At 38.9% G+C, this 15,411-nt stretch overlaps 1 protein-coding gene across 3 annotated transcripts in view; it reads left to right on the plus strand.

Annotated features, from left to right (window-relative positions):
- The window catches only part of PPM1L (protein phosphatase, Mg2+/Mn2+ dependent 1L), a 194,109-nt gene that overhangs the window by 167,503 nt on the left and 11,195 nt on the right, over positions 1-15,411 (plus strand). For all 3 annotated transcript variants that reach the window (XM_048865339.2, XM_048865337.2, XM_075132144.1), the window contains one exon: positions 8,163-8,324. In XM_048865339.2, coding sequence (XP_048721296.2) covers positions 8,163-8,324 — 162 coding nt within the window. The remainder of the gene's footprint in view (positions 1-8,162; positions 8,325-15,411) is intronic.

Consider the following 15,411-nt stretch of genomic DNA (forward strand, 5'->3'; position numbering starts at 1 on the left):
ACATGGGAGACAATAGATTCTGTTACAAATGTCAAACTAAGAAGGCAACAAAGGTTAAAAACTGAGGTTTTATGCTATCCACTCACCTTCCAATTACTATATCTTTTTAGAGTTACTCTAGAAACTCTGAAAGTAAAAATAGTTGTAAAAGTATGGCAAATGTACAGATAACAACAGCTGTTGTACTGTTTGTGAGTCCTGTTACATCTGGTTGCCATTTTGGATTTCACTCCTGAGATGCAATGAGTCTTTTTCAGCTTTATTTTCAGTTCAGACAGGTTATTCGACCTTTACCTTTGCTCCACCACATTTGGCTTGAAATCAAAGCTTTTAAAAAGGTAAAAGAATCTGTTTTGTTAGATCGTAGGAGCATATCCAAAAAGGCAGTCTGGATTCAGCAGATTTCACGACTCTCTCGATCCTTGGAGTCTGACAGCACTTTACTTACTTCTTGTACCTCTGTCACAGGAAACTTAGTAAATGAGGGCACATGAGGGCACACTTAATTTTCTTATTCAGAAGGAGCTTTGTGCAGTTGAAAATACTAATAAACTGTTGTGCAGGCAGATAATTCAGTGACCTCAAAGTTGTTGTACGTTGTTTTTTAGTTTGAGTGAACAACTGCACTGTGCCAAAATAGTTCGCATCCTTCATTTGAAACTGCAGACTAACAGGCTTGCTACCCAGAGTCCTGAAAGGTCTCTGTGTAGGGTTTTGGTCTGTTTATGCTACAATTGTCTGTATTCTTGCTGTCCGTTGCTTAAATATTGATTTTAGTCATCTTGTGCATATTTCAAAAGACGTGCAGTAGTGAGCTGCTTATTTTTAGTATTGCCTTTTTTACTTTTTATAGAACTTAAAACTTACAAAGTAAGGTCTGTATTCTGTCTTCGACCTTTTGGTCAAACAACTCAAATCTTATCCTCTCCTATATAAGGACTAGCTCCAGCTGGCAAATCCGTGTTATCTTAAGCAGTAATAATAATAATAGTCATATTTAACAGGAACACTTATCCATAGATCTCAGATAACTTCACAAATATGGGTAAGGATCATCATCCCTAATTTACAAATAGAGGTAAATAAGTCGTTAAGATTGTATACATACTAGGCTTTTAAAAAAAAAATTCCCACCGTTGTTGTTACTGGTGTATCTCCATTGGTGGTAAGTAATGATGGAAATGCTAGTACAGACAGTGCTCTAAGAAGGTGCTTGTGTTTAAATCACAGAGTCCTCTAAATCTGCTTAGATCAGATCAATTCAAAACAGTAACTCTAGTAGCCACTGGTGCCTTGTCTGCATTAGGTTTCAGAGTGGTAGCTGTGTTAGTCTGTATCAGCAAAAACATCGAGGAGTCCTTGTGGCGCCTTAGAGACTAACAAATTTATTTGATGCATCTGATGAAGTGGGTTCTAGCCCATGAAAGCTTATGCCCAAATAAATTTATTAGTCTCTAAGGTGCCACAAGGACTCCTCGTTTTTGTCTCTGTTAGTGCTCTCAGCATTGCTACCACCAATGCAGCTGCACTGGTGGGAAATTTTTCATACCTGGTACAGACAAGATCAGAGAAGTTGAAGTTGTGCAATGAGCATGTGGCAGAGTTGCTAGCAGAATCCAGGTTGCATGGTGCTCAGTCCCATAGGTTACGACTGGCCCTTTTAATGTAACTCCATTTTAAATAAACTCAGTGCCTTCAGTACAATTTTGTTTGACCTTTAGTTAAAGAATGTTTCTGCCAAGCACATGATTTTTGTTGGCTCCTTGTGTTTTTGCATAAAGAGGCTTCTCTATATATATTGTAATTAGGTGAACACTCAAAATGTTATTAAAGCTAATGTTAAAAAATCATATAATACATAGTTTGAGAAAAGAATGTCTGTACATTTGGGTATAGTGCTTAGATTATCCAAATCCAAAGTTTGTTTTTAAAGTCATATGATACATAGAGTACAGTAATCAACAACAACCCAAATTTAGGTGAATAGATTTAACAATACAGTTTAGGTATTAGAATCCAAATACTTGGGTACATCACTCATGAAAAGTTGTACAGAGATTTGCTTGTGGAAAGCAAAATATAGCAATGAGTGGAGTTTGTCCCTCAGTAATTGAGAATTAGGTAGGTTGTCCATTTAGAAAATACAATCCATGTGGAAAGTATTTCAGTTACTTTCCTGACTGTGCTTCTCATCATACTAAAATTAAAATTTTTTCTTAGCAACAAACTGGAAGCTGTTCCCACTTACTTTTATAAACTTTCAGTCAGCTGCAAAAAAAATTATATAACCAACTGTATAATGAAAAATATTTCCTGGTTGAAGCTGTGTAAAGCAGACCCTTATTTGAAAAGTCATCCTTAAGAACCAGCACACTGCATCTAAACAGAATATTTTATTTATACCAATCATGACATTATCAAGTATGAACATAGGGATTGCACTGAAACACTGTAATTCTGGATATGGACAACCATGCAGCAAGTCACTGGCATTATAAGGATTTAGATTTAAGACCCCCAGAACATAGGCTCAAATCCTAATTCATCTCTTCAGGAGCCCAGGCACAGAGGCCTGAAGTCACTGCTAATAATTAGACGTATAGGACTTCTAGCTTGATGAATTCTCTGAATCTTTGGTTTAAAATCTTTTGTTTAAAAAGATGCAAGTTGGGGAGATCCTGCCTTGAAAGCACTCCTTGCGGTCCTGAGAGGCCAAGATATGAGCCCTTGGTGAAGCAGGCTTGCGAGCATTGCTAAATCTATGATCTCAGATTCCCACTAGACCAACATCTGTAGGACGTGCCATCAGGAACCTCTTGCAGAACTCCATCTGTATATAACCCACCTACTGACTCCATGCATCTCCCATGGTCCCCTCCCTGGCACTCGCAGCATGGCTAGATCATCCTGTTGCCCTCTGCTCACAAGAAGCTGCTTCCCTGCTACTAACTGGCCACATATGACTGCTTGTCAGTGCAGCAGTAACATATGGTCTTTAAGTTGTGGTTTCTCCACAGCTGTGTAGAGTAGCTGTTCCCCTCCACCTCCTCCTTTTGGCTGCATAGTGGTTCTGCATCATTACTTATCTACCTTCTATAGTCCTAGAAGCTACAGGCAAATTCCATAATTACAGGTGTGCTTCTCCTATGTGCAGCCCTCCTGTTTTGCCTACCCCATTTCTGTGAGGGTTTGATTTATCTATTTTCCTGTGATCCATATAAGGATGGGCATATAAGTACTGTAGAAGTGGTTTGTGTTTTCTGAGATCCATTTTTATCGAGATCCCTTTGTGCACCGTACTCCTTCTAATGTAGATAAATAAATACATGTCAGAAAAGTTATGAAAGATTTTGGATACTGCCCATCACTGTCTTTTCCCAGCTAACGCTATTTTTCCTTGTTAGTCTCAATTATACGAGATGGTAAAAACCTCACTCTCTTATGAATAATCAGATATAAATTAGCTAACAGAGGTGAAAATTCACCTTGTACTTTTTTGACCTAGGTAAAAAGAAAAGAAAGCAACCATGGAATTTAAATTTTATTTACTGTTAAATGATACTGGAGTATGGGTTATGTTGATGTGAAACTAAATTAATTTCAGCAGTACTCCATAGTCTAAGCTGAATGTCAGGAACATTCTTTGGAAGTATGTAAATGAACATTAAAAAAGGCTTGTTTGCTTGCTTTGTCCTTTAAAACATTCATTAAATTGTGATAGCAAGTCTAAAGTCCCCTAAAGCAGGGCAATATTTTTTAAAAGCTAGAGTTCAAATGTATATGACCATCAATATATTGTAGTAATGGAAAAGAATTAAAAACAGAAGGTGTTTTCTTTGTTAGTTTTAGTTTTGTGCAGCTTTCTACTCTGTATCAATTAAATATTGGAAATGAATAACATTTCTTTTGTTAAAAAGATGATGGAACTGGGATGACACATCAGTATTGACCACTGTCACCTATGTGAGTGGATGAGGAATATTAAGAGCCCTCAGCCTGATGATGAATGTGTTTAGCCATGCCTTCCTGTATTTCATTTTTGCATCTCTGGGTTCCCTGCTGGCAATTTACATTGTTGGCATTTGTTTTGATGGGCATTCTAGCCAAATAATCATACTCTCCAGCAATTTATGAAGCACGAATTGTGGAAGGCTTGACGTGTCACAGCTTTTGCTGCCATGTCCACTGGATATTTTGCTTGCTGATTTTCAGTTAACAGTACAATAGGGCCCTTCATCAAGAATTAAAGTAAACCCCAAGAACATGCGCTTCTCTCTCTCTCTCTCTCTCTCTCTCTCAGAAAAGCTGGTTTGTTTACTGATGTTTTAATGTCTACCTGCTATTTTTTCATTGTTAGTTTTTGATGGAGTCATTTTATTTATATTGATAAATCATTGTACTAAAAATAATCCAGTCTTCTGATGTGTTTATAAATGTCATAGGCATCTGAAACAGGTAAATACTATTCATAATTCAAGGAAATTCTCTTTACACAGAGCAGTTTGTCTGGAAGTATTCTGTAAAATATATCTTGCCTGAAACAGAACTTACTAGTTCATGAGTATTTGTCATATTGTCCAGAGACGAAAACACAGTAGGTATCTAGAAGAGAGGCATATGTCCTTGCCAGCTATACTGAAATAGGGCAGAAAGGAAAGCAGGGAAGGGATTAGCAACAATTGTCATGCAGAGAAGTATGTTTTGTAGTTAGGATGACTTACAAGGTATCAGTTGGTTTTTTTTTTTTTCTGACCTCCAACTTCAAGGGACTAAGGAATTCAGGGTGAAGGGACAGAAATGCAGGAACAGAAACAACTGATACACCTCCAAAATGTTTACCGTCATTGTTCCCTCTGATACCCCACAATAACATTCCTATATTATTTATTTGTAACAATTCCTAGTTCTTTGTTTTCAATGACAGCATGAAAGTTACAGTATGTTTACATAGGGGGGTTAATGGTAAATAATACCAATAGCATGCAGGTGAGGCACCTGTCCCACTTTCAGTTTGCAGTGTGTAAACACACGATGGCAGTTTGCTGTGAACTGAGAGGGATGAGTTAATTCTCAGGGATGTCCTGTGGTCCTTTGCTTTGCGGCTGAACAGAGTGCATCATGGGATTGTTTTTGCTGTGAATTGTGGGATGCAAAGGGGGAAGCCAGGTAGGTTCAAACTTTAAAAAAACAAACATGTTTCTGCTGTTTCCATCCCATGCTTCCTTTTGTGTAGGCTAGCACCATTTTTGAATTGCTGTGTGCCAGCATGTACCCAGAAATTCCCTGAACTGCCATGGTGACAAGCGCGAATATGTAGTGGCTCTTTCACTGGATTACAGCATTCAAAACTGAACGCATTTGGCTGCACCACTGAACAGATAGTGCAGGGGAATATGCAGCAGCAGGAGAAACCCTACAAAGCTCTTGCAGCAGGATGAGGATACCGAGCTGTTGGAACTAAAGGACCGGTTCCTGACTCAGCTACACAGTGCTCAGTACTGTATCTAGGCCCAGCAAACCAGCTGGATAGGTGGGAAAGGATCGTTTTGCAGACCTGGGGTGACCAGCAGTCGTGAGAGAATTTCAGCCTGGGGAAGGGCCATTTTTTAAAAGATTTGTGCAGAACTAGCCCTGGAGCTGCAGCTGTAGTGGAGATAAGGTACTCTTTAGCTGGGTTGCAAAGCTGGGTAACCCTAAGCAGCTTGTTGCTGGCTTTGCACACATGAGGTTCCGAAACTGTATAGAGGCAACTGATGGCACCCAGGTGCCTATCATTTCCCCCCCTCCGCTCCATAGGACCACGACAGAGAATTTATAAATAGAAAGGGGAGTTTCTCCATCATTCTCCAAAGACTGGTGGCCCACGATGGGAGGCTTACAAACATAAATGTTGGGTGGTCTGGAAGGGTCCGCAATGTGAGAATCTTTTGGAACTCAGTTTTATTTAAATTAATGGAGAAAGGACTGTTTGCCCGAGTGCCCACTGTGGACATTAATGGTGTAGAGGATGGTCCAGTACTCTGGGAGACTCCTCTTTTCCTCTGGTACCCTGATCAATGAAGTTATTCATAGGCTGCTTCGACAGAAGGAAGGAACATTTTAACTATCTCCTGAGTAGCAGCAGAATGGAGGTCGAGTGTTCTTTTGGCTGTTTGGAAGGCAGATGGTGCTGTTTATGCAATCATTTGGAAGCAACATAAAAAACCATCCCGACCATTATAGCTGCATTCTGTGCTCTGCCCAATATTTGTGAGACTAAAGGAGTAAGTCTTAACAATGGGTGTGAGGGTAGGGCACAGAGACTTGGTGATTTGAGCAGCCAGCAAGGTGCCCCATAGAGAACGCTCACACACTGCGGAATATTGTCTGGGATGCCTATTGTTCATATTTTGAGTCTCAAACATGCTAATCTGTGGAGGGGAGGATGGGGGTAGAGCAGTACAGTATTGCTTATGGATGGTGGAAGTGGGACATTATATATTTTTGTAAAACTGTATGAATTATTTTAGCTTTATTTAAAAGATTTTATGTTACATGCAGTGATGAATCATAATGGACTAAAATGGATTATAAATGGTTTTTATTATGAAACAGTAACAAAGCCAGAAATAAGGTTTGAATTGAACTGATGGATAACTAACAATTGCTTTTTGTTTGAAAATACATTTACCAAAACCATCTGACTAAGCAACAAAAATCAAACCTTTAAATAAATTGTGCAAACCAAACTGAAAGTGCAACAGTGCAAAAATGGAGTACAATATTTACCTAGCTGACAGATAGGTTGTGGGGTTCATGACTGCAAACTGTTGTTCATTTTTATTTATTTTGCAGGCTCTCTTTTTATAAACTCAAATTCTTGTTTTATTTCTGTGATTCTGAAGTGTTTTGGAGCATTTATACCATCTTATCTAGGTGCAAGTGTAATCCATAAGCAATGAGCATTAATGTAATGACAATTTTGAAGTTACCTTTTGTTACAAAACTTCATATAGATAACTCGTCTGGCCCTCCAGGTCACACAATGATTTGTTTGACTTTATATTTGGCTTTTGCCTTCCCCAAACTAATACAAGATACAATGTGTATATAAAACTTTATACATAAAATCAAGTTAATCAGATTCCAAACTGGAAAAATGGAAAACATGAAATAGTCGCTTGATTAAACTTGGCTTTTTTTCATTTTTATTTCTACTAAATGGACAAATGAGCCACAATACCTGCATATCCTTATTTATTTGGTACGACAACCAACAAACTATATTCTTCAAATCTCTTATTTACTAACAGTGACCTTAGCCACTTCGCTCTTGTCTTGTCGTAGAATATACAGTGCAACATATCCTCAAGTTCGCCCTTACCAGTATCTTAAATCATACTTTATACCCTGATAGCTGGCCTGCAGAGGATGTACAACCTATTTACATCTAATGCTGAGGGTTGGCATGGCCAGATTTACATAAGCTCCCAATTTTGACAGCTGTTCTTTCTGTAAAGGAACACAGAAGGTTATACTTCGACCAGATTTATTTTATTAATGCATTTTTTAAAGTAGTAGCTGCCATTCAGTAAGGCTGTTACTAGGCTGTTGTGCCAAGAGAACTTTTCTCTCCTATTACTTTCCTTGACCAGCAGGAGAAGACAGCTATCAGGTCTAGACTGGGAACCGATTTCCCCCATCCCAACTTCTCTCTGCCTTTCTTAATTTGAAGCACATTCTCCTGCCAGTGAATTTTATTAAATCTGAGCAACAGACACCTTATTTTTTAACACCTATTTTACCCATCATCCCATGAGAGAGAAATACAAGCTGTATCCTGGAAGAAGTTTCTGTTTCCAAGCAGGTTTATGCTATAGAGTCATTTTAAAAATGTCTAAACGACAAAGCAGATGAGAGACGCTGTGCTGTGCCTGTAATCCCAGCCTATCAGAGTTAAAATCTGATAGATTAAAAATATTGTTAGACAAAATGGACTGTCACATTTGATCAATGCCATTAAAAAGATTGTCATCAAAGTACTAGATGTTTCAGTCAGATACATGTGCGGCTGCTGTTCCCTATGGCTGCTGAGTACAGATAACAACTGAAGAAACTGCAGTGTAACTAGTGGTGATGTTTATTTCATTGTCTTGCCTCTTTTTCTCCTGATTCTTTTTCAGGTACTACCTGTTTGATTGCATTGCTGTCAGATAAAGAACTTACAGTGGCCAATGTTGGTGATTCACGGGGAGTCCTGTGTGATAAGGATGGAAATGCTATCCCTTTGTCTCATGATCACAAACCCTATCAACTGAAGGAGAGAAAGAGGATTAAAAGAGCTGGTAAGATTTTAAACTTGTCAGTTCAAACAAGGCATTCTTTAATAATTTATTCTGTAGATAATACACAATTATTTTTTTCATATGTGATGTATGGTCCTGAAAGGTGCCAGGTTGACATCTTGGAGAATGAAGTTTCTATATGGTATAGAATATTTAGCACTTATATAGCATTTCTCAGACATAGATCTCAAAATTCACATGGGAATCAGAGGCAGAGACAGCAATTTGTTCAGGATTCCTTGGCAAGTCAGTGGAAAGCTGGCAATAGCTCCCAAGTCTCCTGACACCCCATTGAGTGTCCTATCCACTGCACCCAGTTGCTCACCTCCACAGAATAGTTTAATCAGTGGTAGCAGCAATGCAAGCTTCTCCATACAACACCAACAACCTTTGCTGCAAGAGACCACCTCTAGGAATGAGGGCAGTTGAATCTGCATGACCTATTTGAACCTCACTACCTCCACTGAAGCTACTATCAAGAATGCCAGCTGGAATTGTGGTTTCAGAACATAACACCTGTGTGATAATAACTTTAGTTCTGAACCACAGTCATGAAGGGTTTAGGAAGATGTTTCATATTTAGTGAGTGGTATATATTGTTTTAGGGTAGATATGTAGTTTGAGGTGAAGAATTTAGCAAGACTGAGGAACTGGACATGTGTATGAATAACAAGAATATCCAGTTACATTAGTTAATCATAGAATTGAATCATAGGACTGGAAGGGACCTCGATAGGTCTCCTAGTCCAGTCCCCTGCACTCCAGGCAGGACTAAGTATTCAATGCTAACAAAGAGTATTGGAATAGAGATAAAACCACATGCTTCAGAGTTTAAACCAATCTAACTATTAGGATTAGAATGAGATCTTCATAGGGTCAGATTATCTCACCTCTGCCTGTTGCAGGGTTTCTCCCAATCCCATGCTCCTGGGTGTCCCTGAACCTCTCCAGCTCGAAGTTGTGACTGGACAACAGGGGATGGATCACTCAATAATTGCCCGATTCAGTTCATTCCCTCTGAAACATCTGGCACTGGCCACCGTCAGAAGACAGGATACTCGGCTTCATGGACCCAGTGTGGCTATTCTTGCGTTCTTCTCAAGCATCTGGTCCTGGCCACTGTCAGAGACATGATCCTGAACTAGATGGACCTTGGATCTGATCCAGTATGGCAATTCCTGTATTCCTGTGTAAATGAGCAGAAGCATCTAAATTGTTTGTGCATCAACAGTTCATTGTCCCGAGGAATCAAAAACTTGCAGATGCTCCTTATAGTTTTTCAGTCTCTTGAGTATTCACAAAGATACAGTAGACATGCTTGTTTTAAACCATTATAACTGCTCATCCCCCACCTGAGGAGACTAGATAAACAAATTGCAGAAAAGAAATTTGGTGGTAGAAAAGTGCCTTCCCCATCCTTGTCATCCACTCCTCTTAGATCTGTCTTGGGATATCATGATCATTCTATATGACAGAGGCATCTTCCCAGGGGTGTTTTTTATAACAAGGGATGCTGGTGTCTCAGCACTTGAAAGACCTCCAGTCACATTGACCCCATGACAGCATTCTCTGTCTCTAGTACTTGTGCTGCTCAAATCTACCTTTTCTATCTTCCTTAACCCTTTGTCTTTTAAAGAAAAATAAGCCCCAGAGCCTCATTCTGATGAATTTTTACTCTCAGACATCATCCATCATTTAGCCATCATCATTGTCATAGTTTAAGGCAACAGCACTGTATTCACCCTCCGTGGATTCTCAAGGGCAGCCACTGTAGGCTCCCAGCTCCTCAGCTGTCATTTCTCTTGGGTGGAAACCCACATCTTTCCCTCCTGATCAGGGATTTTTCCAGGCTGCACAGTTCCCTGCCTATACTGTGATACTCCTAGTAAGCTAGACGGCCTAAACAGGCCAGTGTCTGCACTTTGCTGTCTCTTGGAAAGTTATGAACAGCTGTAATTGCCCATAGCTACACAGCTCTTCCTAAGCAAGCACATTTATTCTTAAGGTGGAAGCATTACAGAGAAAACATTAAATACAAAAAATAACCTATGCATATACTAATAAGCTTACCAGAGATCACCTCAACTTCAGTAAGGGCTCTGATAGGAGTCAGTCCTTCAGACACTGCTAAGAAGTTTTTCTGTGGCTACAAATTCAAACCAGCATTAGCTGAGAATTAGCACCCCCGTGAATAGCTTGGTCTTTCCTTTATGCAGTTGGGCCTTTGAACTTGAGACTCTGGGAACAGGTAATCAGTCGACATTGATCCCCTTCTCATGGCATAGCTGCAAAAGGCTGGACTTTTGCATAAACAGAGGTGGGGAACTTGCATTCACCTCCCACTAGAGATTCCCCAGGTAAACCACTTGACACTGCTTTGTCCAGAAGTCCATTTTTTGTTTGGCACATTATACAATACAGTCCTTTGAAGTGCATAATAGTTCCCAGAGTTCACATCGCCTCTCTCCCCTACAGAAGTTACATACAGTCTTGGCCAACACTAATACATAAATCATTCATTTAATACAATAGACTCCAAGGATACTTAAACTTAATTCAGTAAGGTTTTTCAAGGATATTGCAGGAAATTACCATACCTGGAACTCTTGTATCTTAAACAGGCAGCCAATCACATCTTTGCTGGGTGGCCTTAGGAGGCAGGATAGTCCAGAGCAGCAGACTGGAAGTCAGGAGGCCTGGCTTCTGTTCCTAATAATGCTGTCACTGAACTGATGTTTGGCCTTAGCACAAGCTCTTCTCTGTCTGTAAAATGGAGATGATCATGCTTATCCCCCATTGTAAAGCATTTAGAGATCTGTGAATTAAAACTGTGATAAGTGCTCAGTATTATCATCAGGGAGTGGATTGTGCAGTCTCCTGAGATGCTTTTCTTCCCACTTCTTAAAAAGCCCCCAAAAACTTCCCACCACAAAATGGGATTTTAGAATGGCTTCTATTAGCACTGTATTTATTAGCATTCCCTCCCATTCCTGTTTTTCTAAATTTGTACCAGACAACTGCATTCTCAATTCCTTCGTTTTATGAGGATGAATGTTAGTTATGGATTTGTTGTTTTGTTTTTTTAGCATGTTGCATAGTGCCCCAGGCTCCAGGGTATGTTTTCAATAGAACCCTCTCTCCTGATGCCTTTTCTTTCAGTACTGGCTGTGACCCTGGGCCTTTACGGAACCCAATTAATATCAAAGTCCTCTTTATCCACAAATTGCAGTTACAGCCGCAGTAATATCTAATGTTAAATGCAGGACACACTCTCAGTAATGGCAATAGAAAGGACAAATATCTGGCAGTGATAAAGTGCAAAAATAAGGGGATATTGAGAAGATCTGAATGGCAAACCCAGTCTGTGTAGTTTGTCCTCCACCAAAGAATTGCAATAAAAGAACAGTTTTCATAAACTGTGCCTTCCTTTTCTAATCCCCAATCTCACTGAATTTCAGTGAAGCACACTCTGGTTATTCTGAGCATGATCAGCTGAGAGTTTAGGCTTTTCTGACATACTTCCTTTTGATTGGAGTTCCTTTTATCTTCAGATTTTATTATAATTATCATTGTTGTTATTAGACCAATACCTTTTTCTCTGGATGATAAGCAAGTCTACTTGGAGCAGAAATCCAGAACAGAGCAGAAGCAAGAGCTAACCAACATTTCTAATAAACTTTAAAACTCTAAAGGTCTGTCCTGATAGTTCCCTTCCCTGTTCCTGTGTTTTTGGCCTAGATTATCTCTAAGGGCTTGTCTACACAAGGACATTGAACTTCTTGATTTTTTTTTCTTCTCTTTGGAAGAACAGGTCTCATTAGAAAGATGAATGTTCTAGCTCTCTGCAACTCAACAAAAAATACTCTTGCTAGCCTCACTTAATGTGTTTTCCTCTCTGTTGTGTATTGTCCCATTTTTATTATCACGATTAATATAACCCTCTGCTTTATAATGTAGACAGGGCTATTAACGACACAGACACCAATCCATACCTCTGCTAGGTACTTTTACATATTGCTTAACAGCCCTTGAGATTTTAATATGTATAATAAATATAACATAGACACAGGGTGCTAAAATTGTAATTATGAAGTTTATAGCAGTACTATAATATATCTGTTACCCCTCTTTGCTCCATTTTTCCATTAACTGATCATAAAATTTTTATGCTAATACATTTATAATGATTTAAAACCATGATTCCACCTTTGAAGAGGTGGACAGTTACTGTCTTATCAAAGGCAGTTACAGAAAGATCCAAAATAACCACATCATGATGCTGAATTACAATTTTTCCTCATCACATTCCATCATTAGAAGGCAGTGTCACAATGCGGGCCTCATGTATAATACAGTTATGCAGCTGCATAATTGTGTTGCAGGATGAGATTTCACTTAAAAGTTAAGTCCCTAGCCCTGGGGTGGAGAAGACAACCATCAGAATGTGAACCTGGTATAAACTGATGCAGTAATCTCTGTCTTAGTCCGCAAACAATAGCGTGAAACATTGGCTCAGAGAAAATGTTAACTTTCCTGTCAGTGGCCTTTTAATACTGAGGTGACAAATATCACCTGATCTGTCACTTTTGGATGTAGTTGCAGACATTGAGGTGGGAGTGGACTGGGGTGGCTTGATGCTGTCAAGGGTTGCTGGAGTGAGAGATGAGGAATTAAGCGCCTTCCCTCTCACCTCAGTGAGCCCTCCCCTCCTATTCGCAGCCAGAAGCGGGAGGGAAAGAATCTTCTCCTCAATGCCAAACCCCTCAGCTGGCTCCCAAAACAACCTCACAGCTTCCTGTGAGCTAAATCCCCCTTGTATTCTCTACCTAAAAATGAAACCTCGATCTTCTCCTGACAAGTCCTTCATTGCTGCTCTTCATTGTCAGAACAAAACTTGTAGTACTTTGAAAGTACAAATTTTGGGGGCTGCCTAAAATAAATTAAATCTAATACCAAAGTAAATAACACAAGACTGACTGGACTAGGAGAGGGGAGAAACGGCTTTTGGGAGTGAGATGCCACATAATGCTGGAGTCTTTGCCACATAGTTTAGAAATAATGTGTTGCATAAGTCACCGGAACTTGATCATAACTTAGGATATGTCTACACCAATGGCTCTCAGCCTTTCCAGACTACTGTACCCCTTTCAGAAATCTGATTTATCTTGCATACCCCATGTTTCACCTCACTTAAAAAATACTTGCTTACAAAATCAGACATAAAAACACAAAAGCGTCACAGCACAGTGTTACTGAAAAATTGCTTACTTTCTCCTTTTTTACCATATAATTATAAAATAAATCAATTGGAGTATAAATATTGTACTTACATTTCAGTTTATAGTATATAAAGCAGTATCAACAAGTCATTTTCTGTATGAAATTTTAGTTTGTACTGATTTCACTAGTGCTTTTTACATAGCCTGTTGTAAAACTAGGCAAATATCTAGATGAGTTGATGTACCCTCTGGAAGACCTCTGTGTACCCCAGGGGTTCGCATACCCCTGGTTGAGAACCAGTGGTCTACACTATGGAGACTATACCAGCATAGCTATGGTGGCATAGCCCTGTAGCATAAATGCAGTCTACAACCACTGACAGGAGCGGATTTTCGGTTGGAATAGGTACACCATAAGCTATGTTGATGGAAGCTCAGAGACCCAGTCGGCTGTGAAGCATTGAATTAGATGCTTGCCTTGAAAAAATTCCATTTAGGGTTGTGAAGAGCCACATGCAATTTTGGAGCCACAAATTGACTGTCATGGATGTATATGCAAGTTATTCACCTTGAACAATATAATCCTTTAAACTGAGCTGTCTAAAAAGCAAAATTTTGTATTGTTGCCAAAATCTTTTTTTCTGTTAATAGGGATTATTCCTCGTCAGTAACCGTTAGAGATGCAGAATATTTGGTTTTAATGAGAATTTTTAAGTATTCTCTTTTCAATCATGAAAACAGAAAACATTAAAAGTAGTAAAAAATACTTTTTCATCCAGCCCTGTGGTATACAACATGTGCCATAGAAAAACTTCAGTCATTGCTTTACAAAGACAGCAAAAAAATTATTTTGTATCCATCAGTTCTTGCTGTAAATATTAGAATAGGTAGATACAATGAGTCTGTTGCATCAGATGTCTTCTCGGTACGCATAATAAAAGCTACAGGCAATGCATTCCTTGAATTACAGGGTCATAATTCCTTGAATTATGGCATGCTCTAAAATTAACTGTCATGTATTGCAAATTTTATGTTTTTCCTATCATCCCAAAACACACAAGACTACATTCTGACTATTTGCTCTCTTGTAGTCTTGGTTTTTTCCCCAGTTTGTCCTGTGGATCTTCTGCACAGGCAAATAAGTGCACTGGCTACATGTCGTTCCAAGAGGCCACTCAAAAATGTATAATTACATATAGCAACTGCCCAGGGTTTGATTGACTGTATGTTTGAAAAGGTGTTTCAGATACAGTCTTAGAAATTCCCAGTGTCAGGAACTGTGCATGTCTTAATATTGAGACACCATTTTATACAGTCTTCAATGGAGGTGGGCAGGGAGTGAGAATTATGTACAAATATTTGAGACTTCTGAATAGAATTTTCCTTTATACCCCTCATTATTCACTTTGCAAACATTCAGGCAAAAATGTTCTGTTCAGACTGATGTTCACATAAATTAAGTTTCAGGCTTTAACCAAGAATCAATTAACTGAAATACAGTTTCAAGTGGAAGCAGAAATAGTTTAAAGGTTAGGTCATCCAACTAGAGAACAGGGAGTCATGTGACTTTTGTGACCTGTCATGCAAACCCAAATGATCAGTTGTGGATAACATAGTTGCAGTGAATAGTTTGCAAGCAATAATAGGCTGGAATTTAGTTGCAAGGCAAAAAATATTATTTTGAATAGCAAATTTGTAAAAAAAAAAAAAAAAAATTATTTTACGGACAATTGGCAAATCATGAAAAATGACTGCATTTGTCAAATGTGAATTTTTCATGCATGTGGAGTCCACAGTGAACACAAAGTGACAATTTTACTAATTTTTCTTCTTTTTGGATGAAGAACTTCCATAACTTTAATGCTTAT

This window comes from Caretta caretta, chromosome 9 (genome assembly GCF_965140235.1).
Source record: "Caretta caretta isolate rCarCar2 chromosome 9, rCarCar1.hap1, whole genome shotgun sequence".
In the NCBI taxonomy this organism is placed as follows: Eukaryota; Metazoa; Chordata; order Testudines; family Cheloniidae; genus Caretta; species Caretta caretta.